Source organism: Phalacrocorax carbo, chromosome Z (genome assembly GCF_963921805.1).
Source record: "Phalacrocorax carbo chromosome Z, bPhaCar2.1, whole genome shotgun sequence".
Taxonomy (NCBI): domain Eukaryota; kingdom Metazoa; phylum Chordata; class Aves; order Suliformes; family Phalacrocoracidae; genus Phalacrocorax; species Phalacrocorax carbo.
Genome location: NC_087548.1, coordinates 44,454,414 through 44,479,496, shown reverse-complemented (window position 1 = coordinate 44,479,496; position 25,083 = coordinate 44,454,414). Strand labels below are relative to the sequence as shown.

Sequence of the window (25,083 nt, the reverse complement as noted above, 5' to 3'; positions counted from 1 at the left end):
GCGCTGCGGTGCGGGCAGGTTCCTGCCGCCGCCGGTCGCATGAAGACGGCGGGGGCGCAGCGCGGAGCCGCCGCCGCGGGGCTGCGGGGTGAGGGGCGCCCCTCCTGCCGCCGCGCCCGTCCCTTGGGGAGGCTGCGGGGCAGCCACAGCGCTCGGGACGGCGGCTGCTGCCAAGGTGAAGCCCTGCGGGCGCGCATCGCCCTCGGCGGCGCGGGCCTGGCTGCCGTGGGGCAGGGCCGGGGTGAGGCGAGGCGAGGTTGACCGCGGGGAGGGACCGGGGTGGGGCGGGGAACCGGGTGTTCCCGTGCCGGCTCTCCCGCGCCGGGCGGCGGGCCCGTTCCGCTCGGGGAGCGGCGGGTACGCACGGCCACGGCAGCTCCCTCCGGGAGCCGACCCCTGCGTGTGCCCACTTGCGGAGACGGTAGCGGTGGCCGGCCGGCGGTGGGAGCGGGGCCGGGCGCGGGGCCTGGGCGGGGGGCAGCGGCGGCCCCCGGCGGCCGCGGGGTGCGGTTCTGGTGCGGTGCGGGGCGGTGCGTGGCCCGTTCAGACACGGCTGCGCGGGGCGGTGTTACGGCAAAGCTCGGGCGCCCTGCGAGGCGGAGAGGCTGTGGGTGACCCCCGCACCCCCACGCACCGTGGCTTCGCGCCCCCCCTGCCCTGCCGGGCGGCGTGACCCATTGCGGGGATTGCGTGGGGAGCACGGCGGCTGGAGTCGCGCTGGCTGAAGGTGCCATGCGACAGCGCCTGCCCAGCCTCTCTTCAGCTTAATGGTCCTTGAGGTTTATTAATATTTGGGGTGGTTTGTTTTTTTTTTTTTTTCCCCTGACTCCTTTTACAGTTGTGGAAATCCACTGTAGCAAGTATTTTTCTAGGTGTCAGCTGAAATGGGTTGAAATTGAATTTCCCAGAGAGAATCTGGGAAATAAGCTGTATGTGGGGGGTGGGGAAGTGTTTTTTCTTCAGCATAAACTGTTTTCAGACACTGAGATTTGTTAGATGTTTAGGGATCCTGACCTGGATGAACTTCTATTGTGTACACTTAAAATTGTAAGCATTCCGTGGTACGTTAAAGGCAGAGGTGAGACTCTTCTGTGTATCTGTATGGTGTAAAAACACCAGAACTTCTGTATAGCCTTGTGGTATGAATGCTGATTTTTGTGTATTTATTTTTTCCACCATGAGGGCATTAGGTCTCAAACGAGCGTATGCATACTAATGATGTTCTCTTAGAGAAATATGTGTGTGAACTACCTTTAGAAGTTATATTTCACGAAAAGGCTTCCCTGTTTTGCAGGTAGCATTCAGTGTGTTTCTCAGCAGTGTATGACGAGTGAGAGGACGGTGCTGGTGGGATAGCCCCACCTTCTGGTTAATCCTTCAGTGAAATCATACTTAGGACCGAAGAGTTTTTCTGGAAATAATACCGTATGACATGCATTGTGAGTGCAAGTGCAAGTCTCTGCTGGAATATCTTTTCGTTTTGGGGGCTGGGGAGTGGCAAGATAATATCATTTTCTGGAGACTTTCCTATTTAACATCAAGATAATTTTATCACGTCTCTAGTTCAGCAGAACAAATTTTCATTGTTAGGTTCTGATGTCTTCATTCACTACTGTGATTTTTTTTATGCCAGTGTAAATTAAGGCAAGTACTTTTTCTGTTTGCTTTTAAAGCTTCATAAAAGTAAGTGTATCCTATTATTTTTCCCAGAGAGGGAGGAAAGGATCCCTCACCAAGAGTAGTGTTATCCTGTGAAGTGATACCTGATCTGTGTTTGTGTGAAGTGATACCTGATCTCAGGCTTAGCTTTCAGTTCAGGTTTTAGAGGTGGCCGTACTCATACTTAAGTTTTCATATTCAAGAAAGTCACAAATTGTCTTCCAAATGGAAGCTTTTGAACTCGAAAAATATTGAGTTGCCTTGATAGTAGATTGTAAAACACAGCTGGTTAATATTAGTTAACTTACTGCTGCTGGGAGCAAATTCCCTGAAATTATGCATGAGAAGCTACAGTCAGAGAGGGAAAAAACTTGGGAGAAGGTTCTCTGAAGTCCTGTTGGCTTACAGGAGCGTGCTGTTTTACCTCATGTTTAGGTTTTAGTCTAGGGAAGATGTTCAGCTTCTTATTCAGCAACTTGTCAGCAATGTGTCTGATGAGGAGCGACTTTGTGGTCTTTAAAATTCATGGTGGTACGCTGCTGGACATATCTGGGAACCACCTGTTTTTTGCCTCTTGATATGTTAGTTGAAACTTCTCTTTGAATTCCAGTATCTGTGAGCTGCTTGCTGTTAGGAGATTGCCCCTGTGATATGAATTGCCAGTGTCTGAAAGGTCTGAATGCTGCTGTAGTCACCCTGGGCCTGAGTATAACTGCAGTAGTTGAAGTGTTTAAACTCCCCTAAGCAAGGGACTTCTCTCTAAGGAGGGGAAGTCAGGTTTTCTGAAGTGAGTGTGAGAGTGCTGAGCAAGGCAGCTGCTCGGATGAGTGCTTAGGAGGGATTTGTAATGGCAGCATATCGCTGGGTATGTTTTCAAGCCCTGCCACTATCCACAGCTTAACTGTCCAATATCCAGTGCCAAGCATCAAGAAGATTATGAATTGTTCGGTGTGTGTCCTGGATACAGGGGCGAGTCAGCATGGTTTACGTTTGGAAATACTGTTTTGTAACATTTAAACATAGAGAGACTGAAAGTGGGGGAGGGGTGGGGTTGGGGAGAAGGGGAGCACCTAAACATCCTTCCTTTCTTTTGCAATAGCTGCAGAGATGAAAGTCCTGAAACTGTCATCCTAAGTTTAATGTATTAAAAGGCACATATAAACTTGCACTACATCTCTTAAAAAACCTTACAATTTATGAGAAGCAGGTTGTTCAGGGTTTTGCGTACTGGAGGTAGGTAATACTGTTTTAATGGCTTCAAGTATAATGCATGAGCTGAATGGAACAAGTCAGTATTTTGAAAGTGAGAATGTTGCTGAGAGTTTTATGGATTGTGAGATGATTGTGTTTCTGCGTACTAATGAGGCTGAAGGGCTAGAAGTGTATTTGAGTAGATGATAAATCTGCAACATGGAGCCACAGATTTTTTCTCTTTTTTTTTTTTTTTTCTTCTGGATTAAGACCAGGCTCAAAGATTTGCATTAATTCAGCTGGTGAAACAGCAGGTTTAGATGTTTGGATTGATTTCTTTACAGACCGACCTTAGCCATTGAGACAAGTGGAAGCCAAAAGAGCAGTCATTGGGTTAGGGGCTGGAAAGCACCTCTGACACTTAGCACTGTATCAGTGGGGCATTTTCAGGAGCTCGGGAAAGTTACTGGGTTTCCAGTTCTTGTTCAGTTTTTGGTGTAGGGAAAAGCTTTGTTTCTGCTATGATTGTCCTTTCCCTCCTGGATATTTTTATTGCCCCCCTCTGCCTCCCTGTGCCATTCACCTATGTGATGAAAGGGTTATGCTAGCTGGGCAAGAAGTAGCTGACTTTTGCAATGTTTCTGTCAACTTAAATCATGCAGGCTTTGAATATGATACTCTGTGAGCCTGATGATAGCAAGTTTGTCGTGTCTTGAGGAGTAACCTTACGCTTGCCTTGCTGGTAACTTTCTAGGAGCTTTTTTCCAGGCAAGAAACAAAGCACAGTTTTATTGTTTTGCTCTTTTCCTGATAAATGTTGCTTTTTTTTTTTTTTAGGGAGTCACTATTAGGTATCTACAGCTTTTTTTGGCTACACATATCAGACTTTGTTTTTACAGTTAAGTGGACTGGTAGTAATCACCTGCATGACATAGTTGGCAAGCTGCTGTACAGGGCTTTGGTGCTGCAGGCTTCTGTGAAGCTTTATGTATGTAATTTTGAATGTCTGATTATACACTGCAATTTCTCTAGTCATGTCAAAAAGTCAGCACTTTGCTATAATGCAGCAATGAGTAAAGTAATCAGCTGACTCTCTTGTTTCTTACTATAAATATTTATAGCAAAGGATACGAGGAAAAGGCAGTAGCTGATTTTCAGAAGTATTTTTTTCTTTGACTAGTAAACATTGTTAAACTTTTCACTTTATTTTGGATTTGAAAATTAGACTCTCTTCCACCAAAAACTTGAGATTTTTCTTGCTACTTAAAGGAGTTGGTTAGCTTCAGTCATCAGATCAAGGGTTTTTTTTCAGCCCTTTCCACATGAAGCCTTACTCTTCTTCCAGATGTAATTGTATCTCTAGTTTTTCTAGTATCTTGAACAAACTTTTTCTCATGGAATAAATACTTTTACTGTATCCTTAGGTACATTACAATTTTTTATGTCACTAAAACCTTTTTTGTGGTGCTGCATATTAAAGTATTAGGAAGGGATACTGTTTAGTGTGTACTCTAAGTCATTCTGTCCTAATTCACTATTTAATTTAATTTAAGAAACAGCTGGTCCTGAAAATTCTCTCTCTGGGCTATTGACTAGGGCCTTAATTTGTATGAGACTTCTCCAATGTAGAGATGGGAGATGCAGTGGGAAGTCTATGTTTTTGTTTCACAGGCCTTGCAGAAGGCAGCTCAGGAATTGAGCTAGGAATATGCAGCTTCAGAAAACAGATTGTCACTGCCATGTTAGTTATCACTCTTTATGTATATGTGTTCTGTTTACTAGATTGTGGTTGAGTACCGTGTAGGATTTGCCAACTTGAAACTTAGTTGTGAAGCTTGAAGGATTTCCCCAGGTTTTGAGTTGATAGAATTTAAAGTTGGATTATAGGTAACCAAAACCTTTATGTATTGTACTGTGGACCGAGCTTTCGGGATGCAAAGCTGTTTACAAAATGACAGTGGCATTTCAAAAGAGTCTGTGAGAGTTTTAATCTAACATTAGGTCTCATGTTATTGTTAAGGAAATTGTTCACATCCAGTAACTTCACTAGGTTGTATGGCTTTAGAATAGAAGTGTTTTCTGTCAAAAAAACAGTTTTTCAAAAATATAGTTGTGGAAGCTGTCACTTGAGGTGCTGCATTGGGAAAGAATGTCATGTGAATGAGGAAATGATTAAATGGCCAGAGGGGTTATTTAAGGTATAATTTCTAAGCCCTTTGCAAAGGGGCAAGCCGTCTTATGGTACAAGAGGATGAGATGGCAGAGGCAGCACCACTGTATTACTAGCCGTGGGCAGTTCTTAGTGCTGCCAGAGGAAGAACACTGGGCTGTCCTGGTGGATGTTTCTTGTGTAATCTCAAGTAACACACTACAGCTTTCCATATTGTGCAGGGATATTTATGGGGTTTTACCATATTTAGGATGCAGGTTATCACGGTGTTGACCTGCTGTCTACAAGCATTCTGGGTAGTTTGCTTTTTGGTACTGAGTTGGTGACTCTTGCTGGCATGTGTTGCTGCTCATCCTAAATCTTCAACATAGGGCCTATTTCTGCAAGTGTAAATTTACTTAGGCAAATAGTCTGTTCCTGCAAACAATTTACTTCTATGTTTAAAGAAGTAAAAAAAAGAAAGATTTAAAGAAACCACAAGTAGTATTTTGGAATTAAGGTTGCTTAGAGCACAAAGAATGCAGTAATATTTTTATGTGGTTGTATTTTAAACAGACTTTTTCAGCGTCTGGAAAAAGAATATTTCAACCTATGAACAGCTTCTGAGACTTTGGGCTGTGTGAAATGACATACTGTCAAAGGCCAGTTTGCTTCTGGTTTAATCTGCACTGGGACTGGGGAGACCCACGTGTACTTCAGTGAGAGGCAGAATCAGTGTCTTTTGGAAGCATACCCCAGAGTGCAATCACCTGATCTGGTGGAGGGTTTTGATTTGTTTGTGTGGTTTTTTTTTTGTTTGGGGTTTTTTTTCCCTCTCTGCAAAGTATTTATGGAATTTTAAATCACTACGTGTTTTCTCAGTTCATACTCAGGATTTCTCTATTTAATTTTTTAATTCATTGCTTTTTGACACAATTCTGTCCTCTAAAGTTTTGTATTCCTTCCTCTTTTGCATATTAGTTTGGTTTTTTTTAATACTGTAGCATTTATGAAGATTTTGCCAGCTACTTGCTTCCATTATCTGATGGATAAGTACGCAGCAATGCAATGACTTGTTTGCTGTGCGCAGCAGTGGAAGCAAGTGTGTTCATGGTTACTTTTTGTAACCTTTCAAATCAATAGCTCCATGATGAACCTAAGTGAAGTCTGAGCTCTGACTTTAAATATACTTTGGGATGTGCCTAGCTTTGAATACAAAGCAAAAGATAGGAATATAGATTGATGAACAATCTTACAGGTATTGCAGTCTTATTATGCTAGATGTACACAGTAGAACTGAAGACTTGTTTTGTCTATGAATATGATTTGATATGCCATTTTTGCAACTCATTGAAAGAAGATATTTTGTTATCATAAATATGTAGTAAACATACTCAAAAAATAGGCCTTTCTTTCTGTATAAAGTATGCTTGTTAGAAAATGCATTTCTGGAAAATAAAACCACAGAAAATGGAATATACTGTAAGTAGAACAGATTTAATAGTATCAATAAGCTATGCATATCCATACTTGTTTTGATTTTTCTAGTTTCTTTTGATTAAAAAAAACCCTTCTTTTGAATGTAGTTAGAAAGCACTTTGCAGAAAAGTCCTAGTGTTAACCAGAGTAAGTTTCAGAGGTCTCTGGCTTTTTTAAAGGGTTTGTCTTCTGGGTTTTTTGTTTGTTTTTCTTGTGTGTGGTTGTGTGGTATGTTTTTGCAGGGGGAGAGGGGGTTGGGTTTTAAGAAAAGAAAATAGATGCTTCAGATTTTTTTAGTTATATTTATCCTTTCAAAACAGGCATGTTCCACGTTAAAGTATTTTGGTCAATTGAAGCATGTGAATGCTATTTATGTAAACTCAGAATGTCCTCCAGCTTCAGTAGGAGACAGAACTCTCTCTTACAGAAAGCAAAGATAATAGGATTTTAGTGTGAAAACTGGGGTTTTTTTTCAGCCTCTGTGGTCTTAAGAGGCAGGCTTAATGTGGCATGCTCTGTATGTGTTGATTCTGAGCACATCTTTTTTTGTGGCAGGGTCACTTTTTCCTGTCTGACTAGTACTGCTCCTTTTGCTTATCATTAGCTTGATGGATACCAATAGATCCGTCTTCCAGGGCAATTGTCTGAAAACACAGTTTTTGGAGAGATTTTCCATTGCAAGAAAATGGGCTTGATGGCAAGACAGTCTGGTATAATTCCCAAATATAGGTATCTATTTTAAATGTGTATATAAAGAATGTCCTGATTCAGTGAAAAATAAAAAAGGAAGAAAAAAAAGCAACTATGAAAGCAGAGAGCTGCTGTTTGTTAAAATAAAAGTTTTGAGCCACAGATGTGAGGTTACTGTGCGTTTAACATAGGAAAATTTCTTTCAGATGCGATGTTATCAAAATGACAATGAAAGTGCTGAGCACTGACATATTGTAACGGTGACTATGTATTTTTTCTTATTGTAAGTTAGAGTAAGGATTGGAGTTTGGTTTTATGTCTGACTTTTCACAATCCATTAGTGATCAATGGAAGATAAAAGGGAAAACAATTTATGGTCAGTACACATAACTGCAAGTTCTGGTGCAGTTGAGCCATGCATTACTGTACTGAGTTTAATTAGATCTCTTCAGTTTTATTTGAAGAGGGCTGTTCAGAGCATGTAGAAATTCCACCTGGATGGCTTGCAACAGATAAGGGGTGCACTCAGTTCCCCTGAAATACATGCATTGGTTTAAGTACCAGAATCTTAAAGAAGATGCAAGAAGAGCTATGTGACAGTGCATACAAAGTATTTGGTTAGTAGCATTTACTTTTTTTAATTCCCTGTTTTCATTACTAGGTAGATGATGGAGAGTAAATTTAATGATTAGGTGTCTTTCTACCGTGGCATGAACTTCTTGATATTTACATGAAAATGAAAAAGGATTCCTCTAAGAGAGAAGACAAACATTGGGACAGGCACTGGTGTGATTTTAGTGAAGGGGACTTTTATTTATTTGCTTATTTTTTGAAACAGATGGAATTTCAGATTTCTCTTCCCCCAGAGCAGTGGCTTTAGGGGAAAGGAAATGAATGCCTAAAATGGGAATAAGACACTCCTTTCTGGAAGAATCAGGAGCCAGTTTTGACTGTCCACCAGAAACAGATGAGCGAGAGGTGAAGGAAAAGAGGTCTTTGTTTGGTGTCCCTGGTGAAGAGTTTGGACAGGAAACATAATGAGTACTTGACTTGTGATCTTCAGGGGCTGCAGTAAGGGAGGAAGCCTTGAACCTGGCAGTTGGCAAAGAAAAGCCCAAATCTAGAGGTTTCTTCATCTGCAGGAGAAGAACTGAGGCTATTTGTAAAAGAGAATATCAACATCTAAATTCTGTGACCCTGGTCATAATGCCTTTGTGTTTTCTTGCAGAAGCCCTATCACCTGTGCTAGCAGAATGGTATTGGTATTGGTGTCGAACATTAAGAGCGCAGTACCAGAATTACTAATTCCCCTTTTCACTCCTGTGCAGGTTGCTACCAAACTTGTATCAGTAAAATTTCCTCTGAATCCTGTTACAAGGTCTGACCAGAATTATTGCTGGCTTGAAGAGACTGAGCATCTTAGTGTTCTTCTAATACATGTAAATCAACTTTGTATTCAGGAAGATGGTGTCCTTATGAGTCCTCTGTAATCTAACAGGCACTTCCAGTAATGCCTAATAGACACACCTGAATGTGAGGTATGAGTGAAATGGTGCCGGTTCATTTCTTCAGCCATTTCTTCAGGTTATTTATCCAAGAAGTAGGAGTCTGGGTTCCATGTTACTCTGTTATGTTTCAGCACATGGCAAAGCTTACATGAAAGGTAAATGTTTGAGGGGCGGTATCCTCTGCCCTTTGGCATGTGCTTTGCCAGTGAGTGGTGAAGTTTCATAGGGCCGAAAAGGTGGATCAGTGGAGAAGGTGTGTCAGTGGCCCAGTGACAAAGAATTCACCTAGGAGGGAGGCAAGTACATGTCACATAAGGGATGTCTTTGTTTTTTGGTGGAGAAAGGAAAAGGTGAAAATCATATATAACTTCTTGCAGTCCATTTAATTTATCTTAGTGTGGGTAGCATTATTACAATGAGTGCAACTTTTTGATTTGGAACTTTATCTGCTTGGAGAAATGTCCTCTGAAGAAGCTGCCTTTTTCCCTGGTGCAGGTGGAAAGATGGAGGGGGTAACGTCCCACAGAAATTGTGAAAAGGCAGAGGGAGGTTGCACAGAATCCAGCGTATATTAATTTTAAAATTAATTAGTCAACGCTCCCTGCTCTCTTCTGTTCCCCTCCAACTTCAGGCTTTTTCTTTTTTAAATTGTTGTTGTTGTTCTTTTAAACGCAGAAGAACTGATGCTAATTTACCCTCTGTTCTGCTACCACTGGCAGGCAAGTGACATTAAATGTGTTTAAAAATATGTTTAAATTGAGACTTCTTCTGCCTTTACCTTTCTATCAATCCTTTATTCAAAATAAGCATAATATTAAAAGTTTTTGAGAGAGTTTGGAAGTGTCTTTTTTGTATCACCTAGTAAAATGTTGAAGAGAGATTTTGCTGGTTTAGTATGCATAAATGTTCCACCGCAACTCTCTGCATTGCTGATATGTGCATTTTTCTCTCTTTTTCTGCGTGCTCCATTTCACTGTGTTTTTTGCAGATGTTCTTGTGCTTTTTCTTACCTGCTTGTCTTTTCCCCTTGACCTGGAGCATTTGTACTTAGTGCAAATTAGTGCTTACTGAAACACTTTGTGGTGAACTTAAAGCAAAACAAATTAAGACCTTGCAGTTCAAGATAGTTCAGCTCTGTAGCTGGCTCTACTCATACAGCAGTTCAGTACACTATAATATGTAGACAGTATTGGCACTGGCAGACTGTTCATCATCTGTCTGACAGCAGGTCAACGCTGTAAGCAAACCGGCACTTGGCTACTTGAATTCAAGAATCTAATATTTTCTCCCCAGTAAGACCTGCAACCTGATTTGAATAATCCAGACCTTATAATTTGTAAAATTGTCTGCATTGTGGTGGACACAGCTATTCTCTTGTAACTATTAATTTTCTTTAAAGGAAGTCAAGGCAGTTTGCACTTGAAGGGTACTTGGACAAGTCTAGGACACCTGTTAACTTGGGTGAAGCTGGAATTCTTGTGAAAAGCTGAGCATTTGCTTCCTGGCTGCTGGGGAAAAAAAAAAATTCTGCTTTCAGGTAAGTCTGGAAATAAGCTTGCCTCATACTTCATCTGCTTTAGGCTTTTAGCAATTGCAGAGTGGAATTTACCATTAATAAAAACCTGATTATTATATGTGCTAAGCAACAAGGATTTTTGAGAAGTCTTAAAAATTTCTCTTTGGGGTGGGTTTTGTGTGTGTGTGTACATGTGCTTGACTGAATTTCTTGCCTGTGTTTCCCGAGAGAACAAGTGCTTTATCTTCTTCATTCTCACCACCCAGATCTTTGAACATCCTTTTTCCTTTATTCTGTCCTATACCTTAAAACCAACCACTGTGCCCTTTGAGTACACTGGGGTTTTTTCACAGTGGGAGTATTTGCCATTCATATTAGGTCTCAAATGGAACTACTGAGGTTCAGCTAGTGGTCTGTCCTGTAGGCTGCAACCTTAATTGCCTGGAGGCACCATTTGAGGAAGCAGTGTACCCTGAGGACACTATGCCCTTAAAAGGATAGGAAAATTGAGTCCTTGGCACGATATGGTTTCTGTCCAAGAAATGTATTCAGGTCTTGCTTAAATAAGAACACCAAACACTCCATGTTTCTCACTGTGCCTTTAGTCCTAGTTATCCTGTACGTACATGAAATGGTAGTCAGAGAAAAAGTATGTTGTGGCATCTCATAACATTGTTAAGTAAGTTTAAAGGAGTATATTTACTGGCTTCGGCAAAAGCTTTGTTCAATAAAATTCCGTCATGGACATGAAAATGCTGTCTGAAAAGCAACTGATAAAAATTTCTGTTTCATTATAATCAGACATTCTGAGCTTGGTAGGACTGAGTTGTAATGCAGAACCATGCTCCATACTTATATTGCAATAGTTTATTTTAAAAGCTGGATGAAATATATTGAAGAGGAGACCTTGTGACAGTGTGGAGAAATACAGTTAGTGCAAATTAACTTACTTAACATTTATAGTGCAGAGTTGTCCAACATGGTGGTAGCATTTCATCATTAAAGAGCAAAAGATGTTGATCATTTGTAGTTGTTTAATATCTTACAGGTTATCAGAGATGGTGATTTGAAGAATCAGGTTTCCGATATGAACAAAGTAAAAACATCATCTGAAAAAAGGTAAATTTAAAACCATAGCGACTTCTCAACATCAAACTATTTGAGATTTGTGAAAAAGCAGTCTTTACCTTAATAATAAGATAAATATACATTATGGGACCCTAGTGAAATGTGTAAGTTGATGTCCTGAAAGGCTGAGGGAGTCAATATTTATTAGCGTTAAGGAGCGTCACATTTAATAAAACTTTTTAAAATGTTCAGATTGTTAGACAAGTTGAAGTTTAAAACACACATTCATAGAATCATAGAAGGGACCTTTAGAAGTCATCTATCCCAACCCCCCTTCAGTGAGCAGGGGCATCTTCAACTAGATCAGGTTGCTCAGAGCCCCGTCCAACCTGACCTTGAATGTCTCTAGGGGTGGGGCCTCCACAACCTCTATGGGCAACCTGTGCCAGTGTTTCACCACCCTCATAGCAAAAAATTTTTCCCTTATATCCAGTCTAAATCTACCCTCTTTTAGTTTAAAACCATTACCCCATGTCCTGTCACAACAGGCTTTGCGGAAGAGGTTGTCCCCATCCTTCCTATAGTCCCCCTTTAAGTACTAGAAGGCTGCAGGAAGGTCTCCCACAGCCTTCTCTTCTCTGGGCTGAACAACCCAACTCTCTCAGCCTTTCTTCATTAAATTTCATTGAAACAATAATTTCATACAAATATTGGCAAAACAAAATGATTTCTACTGAAGGAATTAAAGGACAAGTTTATGATACTGTCTAAGAAGCCATGAATTTGTCATAAGATGTATATCACAGCTAGGGCAAACAAGAGTGAGATTACAGAATACTTCAAGAGTTAAAGTTGTGTTTGTTACTTTCATAATAACTTGTTTTAGCAAATATTTGAAAAAGTTACGAGATAGTATATGGAAGGCAATATGTCTGTTAAGCATCAGGTAACTATTGAAAGGCTTTCAGTCTTAGTCTTTTTGTAAGCTAGCACAGGCTAAACCACCTCATTAAATCAAACCATCTAATCAGATTTACAAAAAAAAATTCTAAAGGCGGCAAAATAGGGAATTTTGGCTTCAGTCCTAGTTCTCTGAAATACCTGTTATTTTGTAAATGAATGTATATTTGCATGAAGGACATGCTCTACTGTGGATTAGTTTTATATCTTGGAGTGGATTTAAAATTTGAATTTAAATGCTTGTATGTAAAATCATCTTTGCTTTTGCTGACTTCAACAGGGGAGTGTCTTGATATCAGAGACTGGTTGTTCCTGTTTGTGTGACAGATGGATCAAAACAAATAGTAAAGAAGCTATGTTTTCTACTTACAGTATATTAGTTTCTGAGGCATTATATTGAGCAAAATCAAACTCTCGTTGGGTGTTCTTGGAAATCCTACTAATTATTAAAAAAAGTATACTATTACAAAAAGATTTTTGCAGAGTGGCTACTTAAATGCCATTTATTCGTCTTTAGTTATTGAGTTAAAATGGAAGTCTCCACTCTTGCAATTCAAAACAGTTGTTTCCTAAGTCATGAATAAATTATGGTGAATTTATTGTACAGAGATAGCTGTGAACTAATCAGACGTATCAGCTCACTAAAGATTATCAGATAACTGTGGAGGTGGTTGAGAAAAAAACACATTGGAAATGGTTTGCATTGGAATAAAATGAAAACAAACTAATGAGAAGCCTACCTACTCTAGAACAGTTTCTTAGAGGCTCACTGTAATATGCTGAAATGCAGAAGACTTGTTTGCTGTGGGGGAAGAAGGCACTCCCCAATATGTCAGTGTGCAAGCTGACTGCAAACAGCAGTTTCAGAGGAAGTAGGTACAGTTGGGAAACTGAAGGTTTCTGATGACTTCCTTAATTTTACTATTTTCTTTTGGAAGGCTTCTTGCAAGGTGAGTAGCCAAAAACCATTCTAAGATAACTGAGTTTTTATAAGCTGCCATGACATCCATTACAATTATCTTTCTCATCATGAGCAGACTTAGAAAGGTGTAGTGATGTGTTTTAGCATTTGCATAGTGAAAGTACTGTACAAGGAATGATGAAGAGCTGTGAATCTAGCACTTCCTCGTAATCATAGTAAGAATGCTTAAACCCTTCGGGAATTGGTGGGACTGGAAGAAGTGTCCCTGCAGTGATGGACTTCCATTGAGAAGATGTCTCTTTGTTGAGGGAGTTCTCTTTCAAATGTGAACCCCTGAAGTCCTCTGTTCCTCCCTGTCCGGGCAGTTGCTTCCTCTATATCTACTTGTAGCTTACCTAACCAGAGGAGGAGGAAATCCACAAAGCTCTCTAGTTAGCTAAAATCATGCTGTACACTTTGGCAACAGTTGAGATGATGGCAAGGTTGTTTATGCTTCTTTTCTGTAAGACGGTGCTGTGAGGGGCACTTCGAGCTGTGGCATTTGAACGTGGGATGGAGGAGGAGTTTCCTGCCTATGGAGACATGCAGTGTACAGGATCAAATAAGCCTGGTAAACTTCACCTCAGGATGCTTAAAGAAGGTCTAAATCCACCCCAGAATAATAATTATTGGTTGTCTTCAGAACTCATGGCATTTGGGTTAAGTAGTGAAAGACAGAGACGGCAAGCCTGGTGGTTTTGTCTGTGAGAGTCAGGGAGCAGAAATCGAGTAGCTGTACATCAGCTGTCCTTTCGCACAGAACTAACCAAATGGGTAAGGCTGCAAACAGCCAAAGGTGGTTTGAATTGTTCTTAAGTACATCTGATTTTTCATGTGTGAGAGAGGAGCAGGTCCCATGAGCAGAAAAGTGGCATTAAAATACCATATATATGTTCAAAGCTTTACTAAAATAACCATTGCCTTTGACAGCTATCAGGAAGCTAAGGCAAGTGCTCCATACAAGTCCTCTGGACTAGAGCACTGACTGGATACCAGAGCAGTGGTAGTTAATTACTGTCAGAAGGGAACAGTGCACAGTTTGTTTCTGGATATGCTCTCTCTTTCTCTTCCTGGTTGCAGTTAATGACTGAAAATATTTTGAGCTTCAACTAGTGATCTAAAAGAGAGGAAAGAATTCTTGTTAAAATTGCAGACAACTTGAAGCTTGAAAGATGTGCATAAATATTGGAGGACCAAATTATTTCAAAATACTGTTGTGAAATGCAGAAAATGGTTAAGAATATTTGATAGAAATATGTGCAAGGTACAGTGCTTAGAGAGGTATACCACTGGAATGGTTGAAGGACAAGTCACAGTTGTAGTGAGGCGAGCCAGAAACAGTAAGATTAAACTTCAGGGAGAAAAGCTTTCAAAGGGAGGGGTGCAAAGTGTTAGAATGAAGTTGCCTTTGGTTACTGAATCGCCATATTTGCAGGGTGTTAAGGACTGATTGAGTATGTGTCTGTCAGGAAGAGCAGCTGTGGTGTTCAACCAACTTGGAAGATACTAGTTTAGAGGACCGTATGAAGTTTCTTCTGGTGCTCCTTAGTCATGATTTTTATGACAAAAGATAGTAGATACTCTGTGTAACCCTCAATGACTACAGAGTGCCCTTGTGAGAAGGCTTTAGAATGGGTGGGGTAAAAATAATCTCTTTTCACTAACAAGAAGGGTTCTTCACACTGTGAGAAAGCAAGTCTTCTACGAATGGCTGGCCACAGTGTTTGATATTCATGAGGTTCTGCAATTTCAGCAGCTTAAGAGGAAGTTTAGCTCCGACAGGACACAGTTTTTATTGTGCCATTCTGACTACTTCCTTGGTTTACCTAGCTGTTGGATTAAAAATACTGGATTCCATGGTACCTCTGTATTTTGGAGAGGTATCTTCTTGGATCCTGAATAGTTTGTTGGTCAAAATGTATGTATTTGCATGACATACCAGAAGGAGTCCTATTGCAAATTGGGCTTCCATTTTGTTCATAGGTTAAATGGGTTGTCACAGCAGTATTACGTGCAGTGGCACTATCAGTTAGGCTGTCTGCCATAATTCCTGTCCTACAGCCTTTTTGATTTACCATGCAGACATTGAAAGCTGTCACAGCATTGTAGCCACCATGCATATTAGTGTAGAATATTAATAAGTAAGAGTACAATTCTTGTTTTAAGGAAACTCAGTTACAGCTAAGAAGAAATCAGGACTTTATACTTCAGCATAGTATCTGGGCTGGTGGTGTTTTCAAGAACGCTTTATTGGGTGCAGTGAAGTTTATTGGGCTGTATTTCTGTTGGAAAACTACTTGCAAGATGAATGGCCTAAAACCATTATAGAGATATCTCTTTAACTGTTACAATGAGTGTGTGTTGCTCTTGGTAGAAACTCTAGCCCCAGGAGGAGATTATACCTCTAAATTGTAGGACTTAAAATTGTTATACCACCCAGTTAGTGGGAATGACTTACCCTTCCTCAACCTTTTAAAGATTTTAGTAAGCATTGAGAAATTGTGTTAGATGCAAACTTTCTGTATGTGGTGTATTACTTCCATGTGCCAGTGTTTCTTGAATTTTGCAGGCTGCAGCAGTAAAAAATCAGGTTTGCTCTGAAATATTAATACCTATAAATTAATTTTTTTCAGTATGAAAACTTGTTTGGTTTTTTTTGTTTGTGTGTTTGTTCCTAAGGATCGTCTTTGCTTTTGGTTATTTCCAGCTTTCAAACTACACTTATTTCATTTTGAGACCAATGATGTACCGCAATGGAAATTACATTTATACACGCAGACACACACGCTCACAAGCTGAAGCAGCAGTTCTCTTATACATTGCCACTCTTGTTTTGATTGTGTAGCTAGTGAAGATACCATGCTTTGGAAGTCTGTCAGTATACCAGATCAACAGAGCTTGTGGATTTCATTAAAATCTTGGGTTTGTTTTGTAGTCGTTCAACTTCAGTGGATAAAAAGAGGAGCAGAAATTAACAAAACAAAGCTTGGGCACATAGTAACGGCTTTATACTGTTCAACCTGGTTTTGGATGATGAGAAGGGATTGGAGGGATTATGCTTTACTTATACAAGGAAAAGAATATTTCAGCAACCAAGACAAATTTATTTTAGGCCAAAGAAAACTTTTAAATGAAAGTCTAGCAAATAACTGAGAAGGTGGTATGCTTACTTCACAATATAAATTTATTTCAATTTAAGCTCTGTAATTAGTATAATCATTACTTACTACTGATGTTAACAGCTTGTAAGTATCGTCTGTAATCTGAAATCGTCTTTTGGTGATGTTTCTCATTTAGATGTCAGTGTGGAAAAGTGAAAGTGGTAGAAGCACTTTCCCCAGCAGCTGTTACATCAGTTTGCTTTCACAGCAGTACAACCTTTGCTGTCAGCTGCCTTTTGTTTTTTAAGAGTTTATATGTGGACAAAAATAACTGGTTTAGCAGAGTTAACTGTAAGCATGAAACCATATCACAGATGTAAAATACAAATCAAGGAGTAATAATTCCTTGTTGTTATAGAGAAAACTGATGGTATTTATAAAGCTCATGTTACATACTTTAGTTTTATTGCAGATAGTCAGAACAGTGTGGGTGTAAAATGAATTACTGTCAATTACTGCAGGACTCTAATTGCAGGGATGAATGTCACGGACTCGTGACAGATGTTCTGCAGAAGACCTTTATTGTCAGCTTTTCACTGCTTATATATCTTTTTGACACATTCCTCATATGATCACACGCACAAAGTTTGTTATTCGTCAGCTAGCTCTAAGGACGCACCTTATGCTACATTCTAATAGGCTGTTCTATTTGCGCTCATTTGTTTTTGCTTACTTAAATCTTTCTTGGCATTCCCACACTGTTGTCTCTGTTTTTTACTGCTGCGTTGCTTCAGTTCAAGGACATGTACTTGCAAATTCATCCCCTACATCTAATGTTACAAAAGTTAAAAGTCAAGATAGTTAATCCTTTGAAATAATAATTTCCTGTAGTTAATTACATTACTATAATTCAAATATTAAACATTTGTCTAAAAACTACTTTCATGTGGGAATATGAATCTCAAAACTGTTCTGAATAATTGTTATGATCTAAAACCAGTGAGCAAATAAAACAATTTCTAGACTGGCTGTATTTTGAATACTATAAATATTTACATTCATTCTTTCTCTGTAATCTACCTATCTATATGAATGCCTGGTTTGGAATTGTTTCTTACATTAAAATATATTTTCAAGGCAATTTTGTGCTGCCAGGCCAAAGTACCCTTGTGTTCAAAATGAATCCAAACTCTGATGATAGCTTTGGATACCTTCCAAAGTTTTTTCTTCAAAATGGTGTTCTTTTTCTTCAGCTGGTGCGTGCTGGTTTGCTCACTTCATGAGTGATCATCTTTTCTTTCACTTCTGAAACACCAGCGTCTAAGACAAACAGATCTTGGGATTGTTTGTAGCCAGTTTTCCCTTGAATGGCAGGTTTGATACAGTATCCTGGCACTTAAACTGTATTAGATGCAAGTTACTCTAATTGACACAGATAAACAACATTTGTACCTATATCTGGATTTTATTTGCTGTAAGCAATTTCCCTGTTCACAGTTCCTTTTGGAGATGCTGTTATATATAACAAGTGTGCTGCAATGCAAGCTTTGCAAAATCTGTAAATTTGCCAGAATTAAGGAGAATTAAAACTGTGTTCCAATCAGGAAGGTGAAGGTGAATTAGCCACACTGCTTATTCTGACATGGGATTTCTGTTGTTAGTGGGTTTTCTTCTCCTGATCTACATGGAAAAGTGAATGTTAAAAAAAACCCCCTTTCCTGTAGTGTTTCTACCAGTTCTCGGACTATGTCGCTGCTGTCACAGCTGGAGAAGATAAATTTGGACTCTGTATTAGGAGAAGCAGACAATGCCAGATATGTTACCTCGAAGATCCTTCATCTGGTTCAGAGTCAAGGTAAGTATCTGTTTTGTGGTTTGAGTAGCGTTCCTTCTGAGCCTCTCTTCTTGTATTTCTTCCTTGCCGGAAGAAATTCCTTGGTTCTGTCTGGTGAATTTGAGTATGCATCATTTTTGTCACTTGTGATCAAATCAATCAACAGTGTTTGTTGAAAGCACCTGCTTAAGCTGTGTTTAATACCATCTGCTATAGTACTGGTTACACTGAGTGCATTTTGTATTCTCAAACACCTATAATTTAAGAGTAAGTCACAATATATATATGTGTGTGTGTGTATGCTTATATGTGAGAAGCACCTGGAAGAGAGCTTTCTTACAGATTTTTTTTCTTTACAGTTATTTTTAGGGCATGACAAGTCTCTTGAACAAGTGAAAGCAAAAATGAGTTTTAAAATCACTTGAGTATTTATTTTAATTAGTTTTATATACCTATATGCAGTTTTTAATAGGTTTCATTATTTGCAGTATAGAGATTCTGATAAATCTGTATGTGATCACATTTTTATTTTCCTGCAAGCCAGTATATTGAATCTTTTTCTCACTGGCAGAAAAAACCAGGAAGGAGATGACTTCTAAGGGCTCCACTGGAATAGAAGTTGTCCTGTCAACCCTAGAGGTAAAACCTCTGTGTGGTTATGGGTACATAGCAAGTTTTCATTTTATCATTGGTCTCTGTATTATTAACTATGTTGTTATTCGAGCTAGTCTCCAAAACTTGTGTAGGACTATAATGATTAGATACAGTCTTTAAGTACCTTGTTAAGAATGTCTCTCTCTTATTTTTAAATATTCTAAGAAATTATTTGTCAACTATCAGCTCTAATTAATATGCCGTACTACAAACTAGATTTTAATTATTTTTATGATTAAAAATAATAGGCTGCATAGTGGGATGGTTAGCCGGGTGGTTACATCTCAAGTTCTGTTTGATTCAGTGGCAGGAATTTCTCCAAGCTTTAAGTACCTAAACCACTGTATTACACTTCTACGTTAAGCAAAAATACCTCTTTTTTTTTTTTTTTTAATTGCAGAATACAAAAGATCCTCAAACTATTCTAAATATATTGAATATTCTCATTGAGGTAGTCTCGGTTGGTAAGTTTTCATTAAGGTGTAATTTGTGATTATATTCCTGTATTCTTCTGCAGACTTCTGTTGTTGGTGTTTTCTTTTTCTCCCTTTTTTTGTTCACTAAAGCACAATAAAAAGAACATAAGAGTGAAGTCACATTTCAGATAATCATACACAAATAAAAGATGTTGTTATAAGTCTAAGTCCAGCATATTCTTGCATAGTACAGTCATATAATGAGAAACTATTGCTGTTCTAAAGACTTTCTTTATGATAACTGTAGCTTAAATACTTAATTGTTCTTTGGCTTCTGGTTACAAGTTAAGTTTTAATTTCTAGGTGGTGGTCGGAGAGCAAGCGTCTTAGTCACTAAAGGAGGGACACAGATCTTATTGCAGCTGCTTTTGACTGCCAGCAAAGACTCTCCACCAAATGAAGAATTAATGGTGCTTCTTCATACTCTTCTTGCAAAAATTGGTCCAAAAGGTGATAATGACATACTTAAGTAATATGGCTTAATACTTTACAGTTTTATAATTGAAACTTAAGAAGAAGCTTTTCTCTATTATTGTATAAGCATCCATGTACTCAGAATTGGTAGAGGAGAACAAAAAGAAGACCAAAATAGAGGGGAGGGAAGAATGGTGAAAAACAGACATACAGAGTTGACATCATTAGAAGGAATTCACAGTTCATTTAACATTTTTTAATAATAATTTCAAAATTAGTGTGATTGATCTTGTATTTCTTTGTCAGACAAAAAGATTGGCATGAAAGCAAGAATTAATGGTGCCCTAAACATATCATTGAATTTAGTGAAGCAGAATTTGCAGAACCACAAGCTAATATTGCCATGTCTTCAAGTATTAAGAGTTTACTCAACCAACTGTAAGTATGGCAGATAATTCTTTTCTTTCCCATATGATATAACATTTTTAACATAGATATGATTGAAATATCTGATCTAAATGCTTGTTTAATGATAGATTTTAAAAATAATTATTTTTATATTAGGATTTCATTTTTATATTGTTAAATTGCTGTGAAGCATGTTTGTACTTCTTGTGTATCTTTTTGTTGTCCAGTGTGTGTATGTGTGTGGAGAGAGAGGGAGCGTGTGTATGTGTGTGTACAAATATATATATGTATAAATAGTTGGGGGGAGTTTAACCAGTGCTATTGGATGTATGGAATTTGGAGTTGTGTAATTTTCATAAATGCTGATCCTTTAAGATCTAAAACAGAAATGCTAACATTGTGCTTGCAGAAGCACTTCAAATTAAACTATTACTCTCTTAATTATACATGTTCTTTTTTTTTCTTATTTTATTTAATCCATGATTGCTAATTTAAAACTTGGTTCACACAGGAAATATTTTATTTCTTTATTTAACTGTTCCCTTGTTCCTTGTGTTGAAGTTCCCTACTACTGGACTAATATTCTTCCACAAGAGCCTAATTCGTTGTTTGGGCAGGCAGTAGGAAGTTGATGAAAATAGTGTGGTTCTTTCTGTATCTCTACTCTCTGCTAGACGCTCTTAAGTTTTCCTGCTGAGCTCAAAATGACCATTAAACATCCTAAATAAGTGCGAGAGATTGAAAACTTAAACACATGCTTCCAAGATAATTAATTTGATGATCTACAAGATTATCTTTTCAGGACATTCACAAGAGCACCTATAATTGATAAAGTCCCAATACTTTTAAAATGTGGAAGCTTTATTTCTGTTGAGCTGTCTGATAATGAGGTAAAATGTCTCTAAATGGAAGAGTTTAATACAGGTATTTGTATCGCGTAGCTGAAAACTTGCTTCATCCTGAAAATGGGAAATTGAACTGAGTCTCTAATTTGGATAATGCTTAGATCAGTTCTATCTTTCTGTATTTCCCACTCCTTATTACCAGAAAAAGTAATAGTTCATTCTATTCTGATCACGTTTAAAGTTTGTGTACAGTTGCTGCCAGAATAGAGTCCTAATTTTTCTTAGATTCTAGTGGTATGTTGCTGCTAATGATGATGAAATTGCAACTTGGGTTCAAGTGCTAAAAGCATTCGTTATGGTGAAGTAAATTCTTAGTTGCTCTCTTCCTACATTGTTAGGAGTGTATATTGCTAACCTCAGTTGGCAATTGAATTTCTTTGCCTGTTTCAGCGGTTTGTATTTTCAGTGGCCTTGGGCTTTAGCCATGTATACATCCAGCGTGCATTTCTTGAATGTAGGTCTTAGTGTAATTTCTTTTAACTTGCTCCCTTTCAAATAGATTATAATTTTTTTTCTGAGAACCTGTATGCATAAAATGTAGCTCAGGAAAGCCTGTACTGATTGGCATTTCTAAATTTTACAGCAAACGCTTGGCTTTCAATCCTGGTGGACATACCTGTCTTATCCTGATACTGAAGGATAATAGCAAGTCATAGAACTTGTTAGACTTGAATTTTTAGAAACCCTGCTGTCTTGATAAACTCTGAGGTTTTTTGGAAGAAAATTCTTTTTAAGAGGTATCTTGACAAAGAAAGCAGAAGCATGCATTGGAAGTTGTACATTATTTTATTTGTAAAGTAATAACTAAATTTTTTCTTTTCCAAGATATATCAGAATTGGTTTATCACACTAATTATGTGCAGAGTAGTGTCTGGTTGTTGTATGTCTTAAAGCACAAACATGTCTAACTTGTTTTGTACTTCAAAATTAACTCGCATGGATTTTAGTTTGAGTGTATTGATTTTTTTTTTCTTTTGCCTTTCTTATTACATTGTCTTAAAACAAATTGTTTCTAATTCTTCCAGCTGTAAACGCAGTGTCCTTGGGAAAGAATGGAGTAGTAGAACTGATGTTTAAGATCATTGGGCCTTTTAGTAAAAAGAACACTAGCCTTATGAAGTAAGTAATGTCTCTTTAATAGAGCATATGGAAGAACCTTAGATACACTTCAAAACTTACTTGTAAATGAAAAACAGTATTAGACAAATTAAAGTAACTCATTTGAAAGTTAAAGTGAAGGGAGGTGGGAAGGAGAAAAACAAATCTGACAGTTCAATTTTACCCGGTAGAGTAGCACAAAATATTTGAATGTCTAGTTACAGTACTGGTGCAAAAATATAAATGTTATTTTTTTGTGTCTCTAATATTCCTGCATGGAAACTGTACAGTGTTTATCCCCAAATCAGGACAAACAGATGAAGACAATCCCATCACTTTTCAATTTGTTGAATTGGCTCCCACATCTTCTTTGTGTTTTTAGAGTGACAGTGTCTGTTTTATTTTGTAATAGAATTTTCTTTCTGTTTTACTTCAAAGCAATTATAGACTCAGCAAAAACATAAAACATGGAGTAGGAAGCACTAGCAATATCTTTCTGATAGACTACTGTGTTTAAAAGAAAAACAAAACCAAAACCAACTCACTGTATACCATGAAGTGGTGATGTTAAATTCCTCCCTTGGTTTATTTTTCTTTCTTTTTATTTTTGTTTTTTTCTTTTTTAAAGAGAATTTAGGGTAAAAATAGATAAGTGGCTCTAACTGGAAACAGCCCTTTCATTATATACTGCCACCTTTTTGAATTACATATCTGTGGAAAACTGAATTTTTCATACGGTTAGCAAAATAATAATGTCATGTTGTTCATAGCCTAACTTCAGTACAAACAAACGAGTGTTATGTTATCTATGTTATCTTGATATTAACATATCTATGTTATGTGGTATTTGTGGTCACTGGAGTATCTTTTAAAAAAATGCCCTGCCGCTTTAAGACCTGGCTAAAATTAGACACATGAACTTACTATTCCATGATGTGAGTAATCATGATATCCTTGTTTATGGTCTAAGATCAGATGTGTGAAGTCTATTTTTACAAGAGAGTAAAAATAAATATGTATGTTTTCTGGTTGTATATCTTGAGTTAAGTGAGGCAAGATCTTTGTGTACAAGAAAAATACTACACTGATGATCTTGTATTGTAGTACAGACTGATTAGGATTATGCCTCAGTATATTAATACAGTGTGAGTTTTGACCTACAGTTTTCTGTGATAGCATCCTTTGCGTTGTGGAAGTACTTGGTCTGCTGCTACCGTACTTCTGAAACTCATGTCTTTATCTCATCCATTGAGTATGGTTCACAAAAATTACATTGTTGCTTACAGTGTTCTTTTGCAAAGGCTGAATGTTTGTATAGCCATTGCATTGATTATTTTAAAATTTCATCATCAGACTTCAAATATAGCAGAGATGCGTTTAAAATTTGATTTTACTAAAATATCACACAAAGTCGGTGATACAGTGCAACCAGGAAAACCTGAGGATAGATATTAAATAAATCTGTTGTTAGAAATATTTTATATAATTTTACAGCCTTGTAGGTTAAGCTTACTTGTTGGTTGTTGTTTTGACTTTTTTTGTTATGTTGACAGGGTTGCTTTAGACACACTTGCTGCATTGCTAAAATCAAGTAAGTGACTACAAGAAACTGTTTGTGTAGTTAAAATACATACGGGTTTGTGTGTATATATACACAGTAAACTAATATTGTGGTCTAAACGAATAAATCAGGGCTAGGAAATTTAGAAATAAGGCTACAGTTTTATCTGCAGTCTCTGGTGCTTTAATATTGGTGTGGCCTCTATATGTGTATATATGTTTAATAATTAGGTACTGCCTCTTCAGTTATGCAGCAGAAAGGCTGCACTGCTTCTGCAGAACTGACCTGGATCCAAAGTGGAGAAATTGCCTTTTAGTCACTCGCCTCAGCCCTTCAGTAATGGATATCTATAGCTTAACTCCTATGCATCTTCTTTATACATACATCTGAAAATCCTGGTTGGATGGCAGGGGAAAATAGAGGGTTTCTTCAGGTACTTTTCTGAGTAATTAGGTCTTGGGTCCTAATGGCAAGTCTGTCAGTGATGCTCATGAAGTAGAACCGAGGGCAACGAAACGGTGGTCTGTTCCCAGACACTGGCTATCTCGGCTGGCAGCAATGGATCCTGACAAATGTAATCTCTGCAGATTTTGCACCAGAGAATTAAAAGCTCATTCTCTCCAAACAGTTGTATAAAAACTATGGCATTCCTAGTAGTTGGATAAGAGCTGAGGCATGATTAGATTTGATGGAAACCAGTCGAATGACAGGAAACTTCTGTACCAACTATTACAGTGTGCTGAGTCTGCTCATTTTTGATCAGGGTGGTAACTTGGTCTTACAGATTTGTATATTTACTAATTTTGGAATTTCTCCTTGGGAAATTTAGGGAAAGAAATATTTCTGAATTATTGTCAGTATTCTGTTCTGTGAACCGGCAGTTAAATGCTGGGGAAAGAAACTATGTGTTGAAAAGGTGTGTTTTTAAAACAGGAGGTCTTACGCATTTATTTTGAGATGCCTTATTCGGTCCTAAGGGGTTTTGATATTGTAACTTCCTATACTTTAGATAAGTAAATCTTTTCATAAAAACCCTAATCTCTGGTGTGTAGAGTCCCATTGTCATACTGATTACTCAGTATTTGGGATAGATATTTTGAGTTTATCAAATCTGAGTGATAGTTGCTGCAAAATTGTATGGATTGAAAGTGGTAAGAAGTTTGTTTCAAATCTTGTATCCACACTGTGTGTGGATACAGATAGATGTGCTTTATATAAACACCTTTTTAAATCTCCTAGCTGACAGTATCTTACAATTAACTTTAAGTGTTATGCACACTGTTCTGGTAAACCATGAAAATGACACACAGTGAAGGATGGAAGTGTAGGCTACTGGCCTCAGTTATTCAGTCATTGCTGTTTAGGTTGATATAAAACTCTGCTAAGTGTGGCTAAAATACTACTTTAAATTAAACAATTCAGTTACTTGGGTAAAAAGAATAATTTTAATG

General features: G+C 38.1%; 1 protein-coding gene across 4 annotated transcripts in view; it reads left to right on the top strand.

Annotated features, from left to right (window-relative positions):
* AGTPBP1 (ATP/GTP binding carboxypeptidase 1) overlaps positions 1-25,083 on the top strand; it is a 64,936-nt gene continuing 39,853 nt past the window's right edge. For 3 of the 4 annotated variants that reach the window (XR_010370510.1, XR_010370509.1, XM_064437958.1), the window contains exons 1-10: positions 1-175; positions 10,076-10,213; positions 11,241-11,311; positions 18,007-18,137; positions 18,688-18,755; positions 19,171-19,234; positions 19,550-19,696; positions 19,967-20,098; positions 21,999-22,092; positions 23,625-23,662. Coding sequence is in view for 2 of the 4 variants with exons in the window: in XM_064437958.1 (XP_064294028.1) it covers positions 11,280-11,311; positions 18,007-18,137; positions 18,688-18,755; positions 19,171-19,234; positions 19,550-19,696; positions 19,967-20,098; positions 21,999-22,092; positions 23,625-23,662 (706 nt within the window). In the remaining 2 variants the exon portion in view is untranslated. The remainder of the gene's footprint in view (positions 176-10,075; positions 10,214-11,240; positions 11,312-18,006; positions 18,138-18,687; positions 18,756-19,170; positions 19,235-19,549; positions 19,697-19,966; positions 20,099-21,998; positions 22,093-23,624; positions 23,663-25,083) is intronic. The other variant, XM_064437959.1, reaches the window with a different exon arrangement.